We start from the raw sequence: 17,214 nt of genomic DNA, 5'->3' as shown, positions 1-17,214 counted from the left end.
TTGTGGAGAGCCTTCTTGAGTCAACAAATTTTTAGCTGAAACCAAAATATTTCAAGAATTTATTTGTGATTGCATTTTTTGGCATACTTTCTACGGGAAACCGATAGGCCGATGATAATAGTCGTGACAAAAATATGTATAATTTATTATAAGTAATGTTGTATATTTAAACAACAGCAAGATGTTGAAATCTCAAGATCTTGATATTAATAGAAAAGCAAACTCCTAGGGAAGGGCCCGGGATAATCAGGAAAGGTCTGTAAAAAAACAAAATATTCTACCGAGTCTACAAGTATTTTACTCCGTTAAATCTGTAAACAATGATTAAGTAAACGTAGGATCACACTTTGTTTTAGACTGTGTTACTTGAACCCCAAACCAGTTAAATATCCATAGCCTACCAAACCAGTTAAATATCCATAGCTTACCATGGTTGCCTCTGTATGATGACATTATTCACGATATGTGATGGTATTATTGTGTTTTCACCTTCTAATGTAATGCTGCTGTTTGGTTTTGAAATATAGCATACCCGCAGCGTATTGAGAAATTGAAAATGTTCGTATGATTCAGCTACGATTATTTAAATAACTGTACCATGATACTTTTATATGGTAAAGCAACTTATTTTACGAAAATATTAGATCCAATATGAATTTTAAGTTAAGCTGCAGTTAACCTTTCTCTAAGTATAGTATCTGGAATATGATGCTGTCACAGATTTGACTCCTGGAATCTGGAGTCATGTTCGTCTGATGAGGTCCAAAAATGACGTTGACGAAATAGTTTTAACGAACTCTTTGTATTGTTCCGATATCAGAGACACCATTGTCTCAAATTTCTCAATTACACTCATATATGAACCTGATGAGACAGTGAGAATCACCTGAATTACACAATATGTTGTTGTTTCTAGATGTCTCTAGTAAAGGGACGTAAAGAATTAATTTCTAACTTCATCGTCACCTACTTTTTTTGGATCTGTTCAGACGAAAGTTACTCCAGATTCCAGGATGGAAGTCTGTGACAGCGTCAGACGCTGCACTAAGGGAAAGATGAGACTGAAGCTGATCACATCATTAACACCTAATTTTATGTTTAGTATGTTATTCAACCAATGCATATTAAATCCAAATTTAAGCACATTTCCTTTTATTTTTAGGACAGTTATTTCAGGAAGTGGTCGGTTTGATGGAAGCCAGGCTAAAAAATGAGACTAGTTTAGCGAGTCATTTCTACCTCCATACCGGCCATGACATCACAATAGTGGCAGTTCAGCGTATCCTGGGTCTGACAGACTCTTGCCACTGGGTGGTGGAGCCTAGCTCCGCCTTGATCCTAGAACTTCATACGGACCCAGCCACAAATGGATCCCACATTAAGGTGAGATGTCCAAAAGATCGTCTAGATATTTTTGAATATGATTATAGAGAATCCCATCTAAATAAAAATAGGTATAGAAAATGTATAAAAATCATTAGTGTTATGCCTGTATCTATGTTTGTGTAAGTAGAAAACAAAGAATAAGGCATTTACACTTTCAAGATAATAAAAACCTTAAACACCATTTTATTTCAACTAAACGGTTTTATTAGTATGATAAATTAATAAAATATTTGGATTATAATAATATTGGTGTATGTCTGTATCTCTGTATGTGTAAGTAGAATACAAAGAACACGCTACTTATATTTTATTACTTTCAAGATACTGAAAGTCTTAAACTTTATCGAAAATGAAGGTTTTTAGTAGTGTGTGGTAAACTAATAAAATATGTGAAATATTATCACATTAATATCTATTAAAATATGTTCAAAATTTGTCAAATGTTGACTTTGTTACTACATCTTTTACTTAATGAAGGCTTTAAAATTATTATTGGAAACTCCTCGTAATGTTCTACTAAAGAATGTACTGGTGGCTCGCGACATACATTTGGTACTTAAAAACAGCAGACAACATTGATATTTCTATTTTGAAACAAATACTATATCTTCACTTCAGTTAAAAAACTCCTTAGCTTTTCAAACTACAAACCACACTAAATACCTAAAAAAATAAAAACACACATTTAAACCAAAGCATAGTATGAGTAATAGTAACCAATAATATGACTAGTTAATACATTCTTGGCAACACTTGGTGCTTTGCGAATTTGAATTTAGGTTTATTTCAATTTCCGCTTAGTGCAACATCTGGAATCTAGCAATCCCAAACACAAATAGGGTGAATCGATAGGATAGTCTACTGTGGATGAAAAATGTCTTAGTGTTAAAGGCTGTTGTTAGCCTAAACATAAAGGAGTATATCCCCTACCCAATTTGTCGAAGAGGCTGGTACAGATCAAGCCTCCCATTATCCTAAGGTGACATGACTGAGATAGACTATACATCCCGCTATCATCTCGATTCCTTCATTTGATCCCTCGCCTCATTTGTTCTCGACGAAAGGCGACCCTATCCTACCCATCCTGAAAATCCTATCATCCCGAAAATAAACAAAAATGTCATTTTACGACTAATTGCAATAGGGGGTTTCATCACCTTCTTGTTCTAAATGAACAAAACAGTTATTTGAATCAGGTCTGTGGTCTTGAAAGACTAAGTAAAGATTAATTTACAGGTCCTATACATAGACGGTGTGTCGGAGGACTTGGAACCTGTTGAGCTTGCCATCCCTGGTTGTGACTATCCTTGCAGCATTTACCAATTAATGAACATGACGGAGAAGTATTATAATGTAACAGACTGGCATAAAGAATGTGAAATTTAGTGTTTTTTTAAATATATATTATGAGTTTAACAAATCAAAATAATAATTTTATTAATTTACCTTTTTAAATGTATAATGTATCTGGCTATAATAGTTCAGCATATTCAACCAACTTAAGTTATAACATAAGAAAATTTTATCCGTACTGTTTTCTGCCTTTTTTATGTTTAAAAAAAATAAATGTATTTCTGATATTGGTTCATGATTTGATTAATGGTTCAACTAATATTCCAATATTAAAGAATAAATATGGCAAACACGCCATATACAAATTTTAAATATATTTACAAAACTATTTATACAAACGATTTGAGAGATTTCACATTTAAGAATATTACAAAACTTTAAATGTAATGAGGAACTTTAAAAAGGCTCCCAATTATCATTCTAAATTCCTACCATTAAGAAAACTTTTGGTTGCTATTTAAAAAGTATGTTATAGCATAGTTTTTTTTATCCAAACACACAATTAAATACATACGTGTAACACTATGCACAGATTGCTAAAGAAAAACATTTTTGTCACACTTTATTAAGAATTATAAAGTAAACTAACTAAACAGAAAACATACTATTTTAATATTTGAAAGTGACATCAGAGTTATTTATGTATCTTTATAATATTACCACATGTAACTTTTTCGTCCAAGAAGATTTTAAAAATAAAATATATACTTAATTCAATGAGTTTTTTGGATACCTACCTTTGTCTAATTGAATGTACAGTTATGAGTTTTAAAAGGAGCAGTAACTTACTTCTTACTGATATTCTTAGACATGTGGTTACAGCCAAAGAAATAAAGATCACACTAGGTAACAGTGAAACTCCGATATGTCGGCAAAGTCTAGGAAAGTATTAAGAGATTTCGAACGTTTGCCATCGTCATACGTAACAAAAAGTGTAACACCACGTTTTGAGAATTAAACTCTATCCTATCTTTTTGGTGTAAAAACCCCCTAAGGCATTAAAAATTTAAAAACATAAAACAATGTGGCAATGCCACTCAAATTTAAAATAATTAAACGATATATGATGAACTGCATGAAGAGAATGATGTTTAGACTTCATGCAATTCGTCGTTTCGAGTGTGACGTTATTGTGCTATTTGCTTCTGTGCAAAGGAATCGCTTGGGTTTATTGTCTTTAGTTTATACTGCATGCAGTTCTTCAGGTATCGCGTGATTATTTTAAACTGTGTGGCATGCCATTGACAATTTTTTTTAGTTTTTTAGTGTCTTAATTATTAGTCAGTTTTATACCTGATTTCAAACCCCAGTGTTATACTTTTTGTAACATATAGCGATGAAAATTGATAGAAATCCTATTATCTTTTTCAAACTTTCCATCGCCAATAAAAAAATTTAAACCGTTCTAGAAATACCGAATCACTATAGAATTTAGCTACTGATCCTGCTTAATAAAACCTGTATAACTGTTACAGTTAAAATGTATTTAACTTTTATGTTACCCATTCCAGAATCAACTTATTACAAGGCTATTCTGGAACGAATTAACTAATGAACATCAAAAAGACTTCTTTTGTATAAGTGATCAAACTCTCAGATACTCAACAAATATAGTTTCTAAATATCCGTTCACAAAAATATCATTCGGTCCCAGAGGATAGTAATTAACAAACTGAAAGCGGAAAGATGTTATGCAATAATTTAAAATGGAAATATGCTAACCTTACTATCCCGTTATGAAACGTATATATATATATATATATATATATACGTTTTTAATTTCTTATATATATTATCTTCTTATTTTGCTTCTATTTTAGTTCATTTTTATTTGAATACATATTTATTATTCTAAATATGTCACACAAAAAATACCATATAAATAAATAATATTTATTTCGCATTTTAAATAATTAGTTCCTTATTGTTTTATTAACCTACATATTACTTGCCATACTATTTATACCTGTCAAAAAATAATGTTTTTAAGGGAAAACAAAATGAAATTGCAACACCTTGTCCAATGAAGTTGTCATAATCGTATAATGGTGCTTTTCTGGAAAGTAATATTGTTTACGCGGTCAAGAACATAGCCAGGAAAATATTTGGCGGGGGACAGTACAGGCAACTGATAATTTCCCGTAGTGGACAAAGAGTAAGGCCCCATTTGTTACTTAAAAAGTTCTTGGCTCGTTTATTAGTTGAGGACGATCTGTCAGCAGTACATTTCAGTAATACTGAATTATTTAAATAACAATGATAGTTTATTAAAGAGAATATTTTAGGTGGGGGTACATACCCCTTGAAGTCCTCGCTGGCTACATTCTTAGACGCGGCACAATAATAGCACTCATATTTTATGAAATATATCCTTCGTACAACATGAACTGATTAAAAGATACGGTGTTTTTTTCTAGAATCGTTTCCACAATAAAATCAAATCCATGCATAAACTGTATTACACAATAAAGCCTAATTAAATTCTACAGATTTCACACCAAATTAATTAGTAGATTTTAACAAGCGATACGACATGACCTAAGATAAAAACAAGTTCAGCCGATATCACTTGGGAAAAAACAGTATTTTTAATGTTGTCTCTTCAAAGTGTTTGAATGTACTAGTATGTTTCATGTCTTAAAGAAGTTTTTAAAATTTGACTGTTAATTTATTGATTAATCAGGCTTTTCTGACTGTATGAGGATTTGTGACATTTAGTGTTTTTGTCCTTTGTGCACACCTGACGTGCCATAAGTGTCAGAGGTGGTGAAGAAGAGACGATGTCGACCTATTTATATTACTTATCCGCTGCAACGCTGGCAGTTCTGGTGATCGTGTTTCTCTTTGTTAATATGTTATTTGGAAACAAGAAATTAAATCAGCTGCTCGTTATCGGCAAAAAGCTTAATACTTTGACATCACATTCTGTAAGCATTGGCATCAAGCTTCATGCTGATGAACAATGTTGTACTACATTCAGACTTAATGTAAAACTACTACGGTACAATATATTTTGTCCAAAGTTTAAAGCGGTATTGTAATACTCCTAATTCACAAACCCTTAACTGCGTTGCTATTAGATTGAAAGGGATGTATTTTATTTTTAATGACATTTTCTCAAAATAAAATCGTATGCAATAAACTACCCCTCTCCACCCCCACAACCCAGATACATGTAAGTATCTGATTAAACGACTTTATAAGTAGTCATTTTTTATAATTACTTCTGTTGAATACTGATGTATTCTCCCAAATGATATTCTATTGGCTTTCTATCTCAGATAAATCAATTAATTTTTAAAGTTTTGTAGAGGGGGGTATAGAGTTTGTAATTTTCATTTTAATACCAAGAGGAAGTAATGGGGAGATTAATACGCTATCTAGTAAATCAAAGGACAATGCTTACTTTATTTACAAATATGTAGTATAATATGAAAACTTTTTTTTAATTCAACAAATATAATCAGAATCGTACGTAAAAGGGTTTTTGCCTCAGTTGGGGAACGGGTATTCTGGATGCTTCTGCATTCCTCTCAGCAGATCTCCGCAGAATTTTCTTCCGTCTTCTCCTTTGTCCAGAGCATTCAACTCGGCCATCTCCTTGTTGGTCAGCACAAAGTCGAACAACTGCAAAATGTTCCAACCAATTTACTATTCTGTAGTCTCAAGTAAACTATGAAATCTCATTAAAAACTCTTGGAGCAATTAGAAAAAAATTTAAAGTGCAGTAAATGTTATGAAAACAACAATTCGGTTGGAAAAATAAATGATATCGATAAAATGTTGTTTTCATAAAATTTACTGCAGAATGAAAGCTCAGTAAGACTATCTGTGAACATGGTTTTTATTTTCCTTACTTGGTGGTTTTTAAGGTTTAAAATAGTGTCAGAAATTACCATACCATACTTTCAGTTATTTTATACCTCTCCTTTGAAAAATATAGTATTTGCGAGATGTAGGAAACACGGTATATGGTGAATGGACTCACCTGAAAGTTCTGGCGGATACGGTCAGGATTGACACTCTTGGGGATGATGTTGATGCCGGACTGGATGAGAAACCGCAGCAGAACCTGAGCTGTTGTTTTGTTATGAGATTTTGCAATGCGTAACACCACTGGATCTGCTCTTGGATCCTCATCTTTCCCTCTGGAAAAGCAAAGCACTTTGTTACATTGACTTTGAGAAAACTTTCTTTCCAACATTATCAATCTTACAACTTCATGGAACATGACGTTCACAAATAGTTTTGGTTATCGGCATTACAGTATTTTTAGACAGTACTATATACCAATAACTCACCCTTCTAATGTAACTCCTGCTTTTTTCACAAACGCCACCATACCAGAAGATCCAAGCGGGGCGTAAGCAGTCATGATGATTCCATTGTCCTTGCAGTACTTCTGCAGATCCTTCTGTTGCAAGTACACGTGTAACTCTACTTGGTTATTGACTGGTGGAATACGAGATATCTTCTGGATCCTCTCTAGCTGGTTAATGTTGAAGTTGGATACTCCTATAGCTTTTGCTCGGCTTCTGTCTACTTGTTTTTCCATCGCCTGCGAATACCACAAATCAAAGTTTTTTGATGCACGATTTTTAAACACTTTGCTTTCCCTTATACATTATACTCTATTATCAAATATTGTACGAAGCGCAAAAATCTTTACCTTCCAAACAGCAAGAATGTCAGTGGTTTGATCCAATTTAAAGGACCCGTCTTCATTGCGAGGCCTCAGACCTATACCAGACTGTAGGCCCACGGGCATATGTACAAGATACAAATCCACGTATGACAATTGCAATGCTGACAGAGACTGCTTCAGGTAGTCCTCCACCAAATCTTCGCGCATAGCGTTGTTCGGTAGCTGTAAAAAATTCTCTTTTATTGCAAACAATATAAAAAACGAACAAGAAAATACTCTATTAACACTAACGTTTAATGGATACAAATTGTGACTCGCCGAGTTCAATAACCTGTAGTCAGTCCTGTACACTAAAAGGAGTTTACCTAAATACAGGATCAAATTTGCGACCCTTAGGTCAAAATATACACGTTCTTCCGAACCTAGTTACTTGTCAAAGTTCAATTTTTTACTGCTCAAGTGCATTTATAACACATATGAATAATTTAAAATTAAATATGAATAAATATAAAATATTATATGCAGAATAACTAAGAAGAATATATAATACAGCTCAAAACTGTAATTGTATCGGTTGCCGAGTGGTCTAAGGCGTCAGACTCTGGATCTGAGTTAAAAGATAGCGTTGGTTAAGTCCTGTTGGGACCATCGACTTTTTACTCAATCGACTCTCCTCTTATTCTGTTTTATAGGATCTTCGCACAAACCAGTAGTCCAAGACGATGGGAAGAATAAGGCTTAAAGGGTTTAAATTTTCGATTTTTTCTCCTTAAAAAATAATATTGTAATGTTTTCCACAAATTTATTAAGCTGAGAGATTAGCAAGAATCGCTTGGTGTAAAGTGTTTTCAAGTCAAAACATCCCACACTGTTATCTTCATAGTTAATTCTGAAAAATATAGTATTTAAGCACGGTAAAATAAGGCGCTTTTAGGTGCCTATTCATCCAAAAAATAAGAGTATGATATTTTTTAAATTAGGGAACATTTTATTTAGAGTTTCTTTAATGTTTTATTTCGCTGTGGAATGTGATATTAATTTCCAGAAGTCTCTTTTTCAGTAAAGAATTTTAAAGTTAAACTAACTTGTAAAGGAAGTAAGTATAGTCCTTAGTACCTTGGTAACAATGAAGAGCTCCTCACGCTTTATTTTACCGCTGTCCAGCCACTTCTTGAGTACGTTCCCGATCATCGCCTCGTTCTCATAGGCAAAGGCCGTGTCGATGTGTCTGTATCCGGCCGTGAGCGCGGCATCCACCGCCGTCTCGATCTCTTCAGAGCTGGCCTATAAGTGTAACAAATCTTGAGGTGATACATGTATTCATTAGATAAATATGCACTAAATGCCAATGCTAATGGCGCAGTGTGATGGGAACGATTATCATCGCAAAATAACCGGATCAAGCTACGTCGAGCGTGGCTGCTGCTTGGATGGGTGACCGCTAAGTAATTCTGCCCTTGCAAGCAGCCCGCCTGCCCGGCCGTTGGTGGTGGTTCGGAAGTCACCTTCAGTCGTTACTCTCAAGGTTAAGTGTTAGAGAGGGCTTCTTAGCCCTAACTTCGCCTGATAAAATAAGACATACTTTATTTTACTTCTTACTAAGTAAGAAGGACAGTCCATTACAGTCCAACAACTGTAATGGACTGTCCAAAACAGCAGTGAGGGTCTTCGACAAATCTCTTTCTGCTTACTTGAAAGAAAGGTAGTTTTCACATGTTTTCACAAAAAATTAAGATGTAGATTCATTATCGGTTAGAATCTTAATTTGTACTCAAACTATTTTGCCCAAATCTGAATAAAAGCTATCTTAATGTTGAGAGTAACTAACGAAAGTATGCAACCAATGAATAAATACTGTTTTATACCATGTTTAGACTGGCTTTGTTAAAAATACGAATTTTTGTATACTACTCTAAACGTTGTATTCCCACTATATGGAAAACTTACGAGACTTCACAAACACGTAAGAAGAACCACTGTCACAAATGGCCAGAGAATTGATTTTTGTTCTACGATGCGCATTCCTTTTCCAGACTTTGAACGGCCGCCTTTTGAAACCTTAAGAAATGAAAAATTTTCAACATTAAATATTTTTAACGTATAATTGCTGGTGTATATTAAGAAATAACCGTGTAGAAAGTTTGCTTATTTGTATTTGTGATTAATGCTCCCAAACTTGAAACGTTTTACTGTTTGAAACAGGCTAACTGAAACACTCTACGTGTAAATACTACGTTTGTATCAAGGTTGATGTAATTCAATTAAATAGAAATAAAATAAATAGACTGGATCGTGGGTATAGCAAGAATGTAGGCAGGAAAATATTTGGAGGGGGGGGGGTTAATACAACGTATAATTTCTCAAAATAAATAAAAAAAGTTTTTTAAACGCGAACTTTCAAACCGAAACAATTGAAAACTTGGGGGGAGTCCGGACCCTCTGGACCCCCTCGCTGGCTACGTCCTTGGACATAGGTTGGCGTCAAGAGAAGCCGGGTCAAAGTGGTATTACCAATTATGTGTGTGTGGGGGGGGAAGAGAAATACTGAAGTCATCTATACTAGTGAGCATCGCGCGCTATTTTTTAAATACTGTAAACTATTCATCTGTTACAATAATGACTATTTCACTCTACAGGTAGTAATTTCAATGTATAAATATGACTCAACTGCTACCAAAAACACTAATACTACGTCTAAACACGTAATTGTCGTAACTAAGGAAAGTTAGAATACCAAATTATGTACGTAATAGCTAATTTCTATTATTATATTATTCAGTTCTTTTTCAACCGCTTACAAAAACCGCCTGACCAAATCAACAAAAACTTTCTCACAAAAAAGCTTTTTATGTTTTGCAATTAAGAAACATTTTATTACTACATTTCATAGCTTATTCTAATACAATTAAAAAATGAACTATAAATTTTAAAATCCTATATTATTATACCTCTACCCGTGAGTCCATAATTTTAGAATTTTATTATAACTTAACCTAGCACGTTTTACGACAACATGCTACTGAAACATGGTGAGTTAAAACTAAGCGCCAGTTTTGGACTGTATATCATTGAAATTATAACCATCCAGGTGTTTCTTCTGTAATGGCCCTTGAATGCTTATTCTATTTCTTCTTTATAATCTGTGCTAAAAATGAGTAGGAGGGGTAAGTCTATAAGTCATCTACGTCCCATATTAAGCTGTTATTGCAATAGAACGTACGAAAGTGCATCTCAATTAATAGCTAATGTAATTCATCAAAACTAATTAGGTTTAGATAGGAGATATTTGAGGTTCAGATCCACGATAAACTACAAGTAATGAAAACAGTGTGCAACATTACTTGTCATTCATTTATTATTCGTGATGAAGAAGTCAGAAATCGATTCCAACAAAAAACTACTGAGTAATTTCTAGTACTTACATTGTAAAACTTATATTCAGAAGCATTTAAAATTTAATATACATTTATTTACAGCGGTAATAATTGATAATTTTTTCAAAATTGTAAACCTATACTCCATATTTTCATGCTAAAACATACTATATTATTGGAGGGAAATTAAATTGTTACCACGATCACACTTACCAGCCAAGTTCCCAGGCCGACATAAGGCATCTTAATGCTAGCTGCAGTTAGAACAGACCTTGCGGTAATAGAACTTGCCATGTTTCACTAAAGTTGCACAATACTCTGAAATGTAAGCAGTAAAACACAACCACACGAGTAGACTGTTGTAGACACACTATCTGTATAACTCTGGCATCTGCCACGCTACTTATAGCAATACTCCCAATATCTTATCTAGAGTGCGAGATAAAGTGGTTTGATTAGTTACTTGATAGATAAACGGTATAATGTATTGCATTGGTATTAATATCAATCTCAGAGCATCCGTCAGGTGTTGTGTTCACTGATAAAGCACTTATCACCGACGAAAATACTGGATATTGTTTCAGAAATATGATTACCTGATAAATATAGGAATGGGTAAGTAAATTTATTCTCAGCTTAGATATGGTTGTGTAATTTGAAGTTTTTTGCAAATGAAACAAAAAACCAAACTAGTTATCCACATACTGTATGTCCTTGGAACTAAAGTTAATTAAATGTGTTGTTTACGAGTTACATTATATGGAATATAATAAATATATACTGTTTTCCATAATATAGGAGGAGTGCTTAATGTAGCAATATATATATTAATTTATACTGGTTTTATCACGTGATAATAATGATGCTCCATTAGAGCGCAGAGCCTCTGGTGTTATAATTTACTAAAAAGGTAAACCTGAGAATGTCCATGTGTACTGTGCGAATTCCCAGAATTTCTCCAATAAAAAAGAGACCCTAGATACGATAATTGCGATTGCGTCCTACGTGTAGTTTAAATAAAGTGAATTTTTAATTCGGATTCGTTTTTATATTTTATTACTATACACTACGCAGTGTGCTTGTAAACTCTCTTGAAATTTTTACAGTACATGTTCTTATTATATACTTTTACATCCTCTATTTTTTTTGGCTTTTATACCCAGCTTATTATCACACATTAAAGCATATTATTTATAAGCAATTATTTTGCCCGTATATTGTTATAATTACTCTAATGAAGAATCAAGGCTTTCCAGTACAAACCTCATTAAAAATTGTTATTATAATTCTAATCATAAAATTTTCAGATATAATTCCTTGTGGAGAGCCTTCTTGAGTCAACAAATTTTTAGCTGAAACCAAAATATTTCAAGAATTTATTTGTGATTGCATTTTTTGGCATACTTTCTACGGGAAACCGATAGGCCGATGATAATAGTCGTGACAAAAATATGTATAATTTATTATAAGTATTGTTGTATATTTAAACAACAGCAAGATGTTGAAATCTCAAGATCTTGATATTAATAGAAAAGCAAACTCCTAGGGAAGGGCCCGGGATAATCAGGAAAGGTCTGTAAATAAACAAAATATTCTACCGAGTCTACAAGTATTTTACTCCGTTAAATCTGTAAACAATGATTAAGTAAACGTAGGATCACACTTTGTTTTAGACTGTGTTACTTGAACCCCAAACCAGTTAAATATCCATAGCCTACCAAACCAGTTAAATATCCATAGCTTACCATGGTTGCCTCTGTATGATGACATTATTCACGATATGTGATGGTATTATTGTGTTTTCACATTCTAATGTAATGCTGCTGTTTGGTTTTGAAATATAGAATACCCGCAGCGTATTGAGAAATTGAAAATGTTCGTATGATTCAGCTACGATTATTTAAATAACTGTACCATGATACTTTTATATGGTAAAGCAACTTATTTTACGAAAATATTAGATCCAATATGAATTTTAAGTTAAGCTGCAGTTAACCTTTCTCTAAGTATAGTATCTGGAATATGATGCTGTCACAGATTTGACTCCTGGAATCTGGAGTCATGTTCGTCTGATGAGGTCCAAAAATGACGTTGACGAAATAGTTTTAACGAACTCTTTGTATTGTTCCGATATCAGAGACACCATTGTCTCAAATTTCTCAATTACACTCATATATGAACCTGATGAGACAGTGAGAATCACCTGAATTACACAATATGTTGTTTTCTAGATGTCTCTAGTAAAGGGACGTAAAGAATTCATTTCTAACTTCATCGTCACCTACTTTTTTTGGATCTGTTCAGACGAAAGTTACTCCATATTCCAGGATGGAAGTCTGTGACAGCGTCAGACGCTGCACTAAGGGAAAGATGAGACTGAAGCTGATCACATCATTAACACCTAATTTTATGTTTAGTATGTTATTCAACCAATGCATATTAAATCCAAATTTAAGCACATTTCCTTTTATTTTTAGGACAGTTATTTCAGGAAGTGGTCGGTTTGATGGAAGCCAGGCTAAGAAATGAGACTAGTTTAGCGAGTCATTTCTACCTCTACACCGGCCACGACATCACAATAGTGGGTCTTCAGCGTATCCTGGGTCTGTCAGACACTTGCCACTGGGTGGTGGAGCCTAGCTCTGCCTTGATCCTAGAACTTCATACGGACCCAGCCACAAATGGATCCCACATTAAGGTGAGATGTCCAAAAGATCGTCTAGATATTTTTGAATATGATTATAGAGAATCCCATCTAAATAAAAATAGGTATAGAAAATGTATAAAAATCATTAGTGTTATGCCTGTATCTATGTTTGTGTAAGTAGAAAACAAAGAATTAGGCATTTACACTTTCAAGATAATAAAAACCTTAAACACCATTTTATTTCAACTAAACGGTTTTATTAGTATGATAAATTAATAAAATATTTGGATTATAATAATATTGGTGTATGTCTGTATCTCTGTATGTGTAAGTAGAATACAAAGAACACGCTACTTATATTTTATTACTTTCAAGATACTGAAAGTCTTAAACTTTATCGAAAATGAAGGTTTTTAGTAGTGTGTGGTAAACTAATACAGTATGTGAAATATAATCACAATACTATCCATTAAAATATGTTCAAAATTTGGCAAATACGACTTTGATACTACAAGTTTTACCAGATGAAGGCTTTAAAATTATTATTGGAAACTCCTTATAATGTTCTACTAAAAACTGCACTGGCGGCTCGCGACATACATTTGGTACTTAACAGCAGCAGAGAACATTGATATTTCTATTTTGAAACAAATACTATATCTTCACTTCAGTTAAAAACTCCTTAGCTTTTCAAACTACAAACCACACTAATTACCTAAAAAAAATTAAAACACATATTTAAACCAAAGCATAGTATGAGTAATAGTAACCAATAATATGACTAGTTAATACATTCTTGGCAACACTTGGTGCTTTGCGAATTTGAATTTAGGTTTATTTCAATTTCCGCTTAGTGCAACATCTGGAATCTAGCAATCCCAAACACAAATAGGGTGAATCGATAGGATAGTCTACTGTGGATGAAAAATGTCTTAGTGTTAAAGGCTGTTGTTAGCCTAAACATAAAGGAGTATATCCCCTACCCAATTTGTCGAAGAGGCTGGTACAGAGCAAGCCTCCCATTATCCTAAGGTGACATGACTGAGATAGACTATACATCCCGCTATCATCTCGATTCCTTCATTTGATCCCTCGCCTCATTTGTTCTCGACGAAAGGCGACCCTATCCTACCCATCCTGAAAATCCTATCATCCCGAAAATAAACAAAAATGTCATTTTACGACTAATTGCAATAGGGGGTTTCCTCACCTTCTTGTTCTAAATGAACAAAACAGTTATTTGAATCAGGTCTGTGGTCTTGAAAGACTAAGTAAAGATTAATTTACAGGTCCTATACATAGACGGTGTGTCGGAGGACTTGGAACCTGTTGAGCTTGCCATCCCTGGTTGTGACTATCCTTGCAGCATTTACCAATTAATGAACATGACGGAGAAGTATTATAATGTAACAGACTGGCATAAAGAATGTGAAATTTAGTGTTTTTTTTTAATATATATTATGAGTTTAACAAATCAAAATAATTATTTTATTAATTTACCTTTTTAAATGTATAATGTATCTGGCTATAATAGTTCAGCATTTTCAACCAACTTAAGTTATAACATAAGAAAATTTTATCCGTACTGTTTTCTGCCTTTTTTATGTTTTTAAAAAATAAATGTATTTCTGATATTGGTTCATGATTTGATTAATGGTTCAACTAATATTCCAATATTAAAGAATAAATATGCAAACACGCCATATACAAATTTTAAATATATTTACAAAACTATTTATGCGAACGATTTGAGAGATTTCACATTTAAGAATATTACAAAACTTTAAATGTAATGAGGAACTTTAAAAAGGCTCCCAATTATCATTCTAAATTCCTACCATTAAAAACTTGCTATTTAAAAAGTATGTTATAGCATAGTTTTTTTATCCAAATACACAATTAAGTACATACGTGTAACACTATGCACAGATTGCTAAATAAAAACATTTTTGTCACACTTTATTAAGAATTATAAAGTAAACTAACTAAACAGAAAATACTATTTTAATATTTGAAAGTGACATCAGAGTTATTTATGTATCTTTATAATATTACCACATGTAACTTTTTCGTCCAAGAAGATTTTAAAAATAAAATATATTACTTAATTCAATGAGTTTTTTGGATGCCTACTTTTGTGTAATTGAATGTACAGTTATGAGTTTTAAAAGGAGCAGTAACTTACTTCTTACTGATATTCTTAGACATGTGGTTACAGCCAAAGAAATAAAGATCACACTAGGTAACAGTGAAACTCCGATATGTTGGCAAAGTCTAGGAAAGTATTAAGAGATTTCGAACGTTTGCCATCGTCATACGTAACAAAAAGTGTAACACCACGTTTTGAGAATTAAACTCTATCCTATCTTTTTGGTGTAAAAACCCCCTAAGGCATTAAAAATTTAAAAACATAAAACAATGTGGCAATGCCACTCAAATTTAAAATAATTAAACGATATATGATGAACTGCATGAAGAGAATGATGTTTAGACTTCATGCAATTCGTCGTTTCGAGTGTGACGTTATTGTGCTATTTGCTCCTGTGCATAGGAATCGATTGGGTTTATTGTCTTTAATTTAGACTGCATGCAGTACTTCAGGTATCGCGTGATTATTTTAAACTGTGTGGCATGCCATTGACAATTTTTTAGTTTTTTAGTGTCTTAATTATTAGTTTTTTTTTATACCTGATTTCAAACCCTAGTGTTATACTTTTTGTAACATATAGCGATGAAAATTGATAGAAATCCTATTAACTTTTTCAAACTTTCCATCGCCAATAAAAAAGTTTAAAACCGTTCTAGAAATACCGAATCACTATAGAATTTAGCTACTGATCCTGCTTAATAAAACCTGTATAACTGTTACAGTTCAAATGTATTTAACTTTTATGTTACCCATTCCAGAATCAACTTATTACAAGGCTATTCTGGAACGAATTAACTAATGAACATCAAAAAGATTTCTTATTAATATTATCTTCTTATTTTGCTTCTATTTTAGTTCATTTTTATTTGAATACATATTTATTATTCTAAATATGTCACACAAAAAATACCAATTAAATAAATAATATTTATTTCGCATTTTAAATAATTAGTTCCTTATTGTTTTATTAACCTACATATTACTTGCCATACTATATAAATAATGTCAAAAAATAATGTTTTTAAGGGAAAACAAAATGAAATTGCAACACCTTGTCCAATGAAGTTGTCATAATCGTATAATGGTGTTTTTCTGGAAAGTAATATTGTTTACGCGGTCAAGAACATAGCCAGGAAAATATTTGGCGGGGGACAGTACAGGCAACTGATAATTTCCCGTAGTGGACAAAGAGTAAGGCCCCATTTGTTACTTAAAAAGTTCTTGGCTCGTTTATTAGTTGAGGACGATCTGTCAGCAGTACATTTCAGTAATACTGAATTATTTAAAAAACAATAATAGTTTATTAAAGAGAATATTTTAGGGGGTACATACCCCTTGAAGTCCTCGCTGGCTACATTCTTAGACGCGGCACAATAATAGCACTCATATTTTATGAAATATATCCTTCGTACAACATGAACTGATTAAAAGATACGGTGTTTTTTTTCTAGAATCGTTTCCACAATAAAATCAAATCCATGCATAAACTGTATTACACAATAAAGCCTAATTAAATTCTACAGATTTCACACCAAATTAATTAGTAGATTTTAACAAGCGATACGACATGACCTAAGATAAAAACGAGTTCAGCCGATATCACTTGGGAAAAAAACAGTATTTTTAATGTTGTCTCTTCAAAGTGTTTGAATGTACTAGT

General features: G+C 32.9%; 3 protein-coding genes across 3 annotated transcripts; 2 read left to right on the top strand and 1 right to left on the bottom strand.

The window, feature by feature from the left end:
• Window positions 1-1,085: 1,085 nt before the first annotated feature.
• On the top strand, window positions 1,086-2,806 carry LOC124360760 (testicular acid phosphatase homolog). Its single transcript, XM_046814640.1, has 2 exons — window positions 1,086-1,383; window positions 2,623-2,806. Exons 1-2 carry the CDS (start codon window positions 1,192-1,194, stop codon window positions 2,770-2,772), a joined length of 342 nt encoding a protein of 113 aa, XP_046670596.1. The 5' UTR covers window positions 1,086-1,191; the 3' UTR covers window positions 2,773-2,806.
• A 3,321-nt stretch (window positions 2,807-6,127) lies between these two features.
• On the bottom strand, window positions 6,128-11,151 carry LOC124360759 (1,5-anhydro-D-fructose reductase-like). The gene is made up of 6 exons (XM_046814639.1): window positions 10,972-11,151; window positions 8,501-8,668; window positions 7,409-7,606; window positions 7,041-7,297; window positions 6,728-6,887; window positions 6,128-6,366 (listed from the first exon to the last, which is right to left on the bottom strand). Exons 1-6 carry the CDS (start codon window positions 11,050-11,052, stop codon window positions 6,232-6,234), a joined length of 999 nt encoding a protein of 332 aa, XP_046670595.1. The 5' UTR covers window positions 11,053-11,151; the 3' UTR covers window positions 6,128-6,231.
• A 218-nt stretch (window positions 11,152-11,369) lies between these two features.
• LOC124361331 (putative acid phosphatase 5) lies at window positions 11,370-15,039 on the top strand. Its single transcript, XM_046815379.1, has 3 exons — window positions 11,370-11,373; window positions 13,236-13,456; window positions 14,695-15,039. Exons 1-3 carry the CDS (start codon window positions 11,370-11,372, stop codon window positions 14,842-14,844), a joined length of 375 nt encoding a protein of 124 aa, XP_046671335.1. The 3' UTR covers window positions 14,845-15,039.
• The last annotated feature ends 2,175 nt before the right edge of the window (window positions 15,040-17,214 follow it).

This window comes from Homalodisca vitripennis, chromosome 4, assembly GCF_021130785.1.
Source record: "Homalodisca vitripennis isolate AUS2020 chromosome 4, UT_GWSS_2.1, whole genome shotgun sequence".
Taxonomy (NCBI): domain Eukaryota; kingdom Metazoa; phylum Arthropoda; class Insecta; order Hemiptera; family Cicadellidae; genus Homalodisca; species Homalodisca vitripennis.
This window is presented reverse-complemented; position numbering and strand designations above follow the sequence as displayed.

Coding starts and splice junctions, on each gene's coding strand:
- LOC124360760 (XM_046814640.1), top strand. CDS start 1,192: ATGGAAGCCAGGCTAAAAAATGAGACTAGTTTAGCGAGTCATTTCTAC. Junction 1,384..2,622: donor CAAATGGATCCCACATTAAG/GTGAGATGTCCA, acceptor ATTAATTTACAG/GTCCTATACATAGACGGTGT.
- LOC124360759 (XM_046814639.1), bottom strand. CDS start 11,052: ATGGCAAGTTCTATTACCGCAAGGTCTGTTCTAACTGCAGCTAGCATT. Junction 7,607..8,500: donor AGCTCTTCATTGTTACCAAG/GTACTAAGGACT, acceptor AATTTTTTACAG/CTACCGAACAACGCTATGCG. Junction 7,298..7,408: donor ACATTCTTGCTGTTTGGAAG/GTAAAGATTTTT, acceptor TGGTATTCGCAG/GCGATGGAAAAACAAGTAGA.
- LOC124361331 (XM_046815379.1), top strand. Junction 13,457..14,694: donor CAAATGGATCCCACATTAAG/GTGAGATGTCCA, acceptor ATTAATTTACAG/GTCCTATACATAGACGGTGT.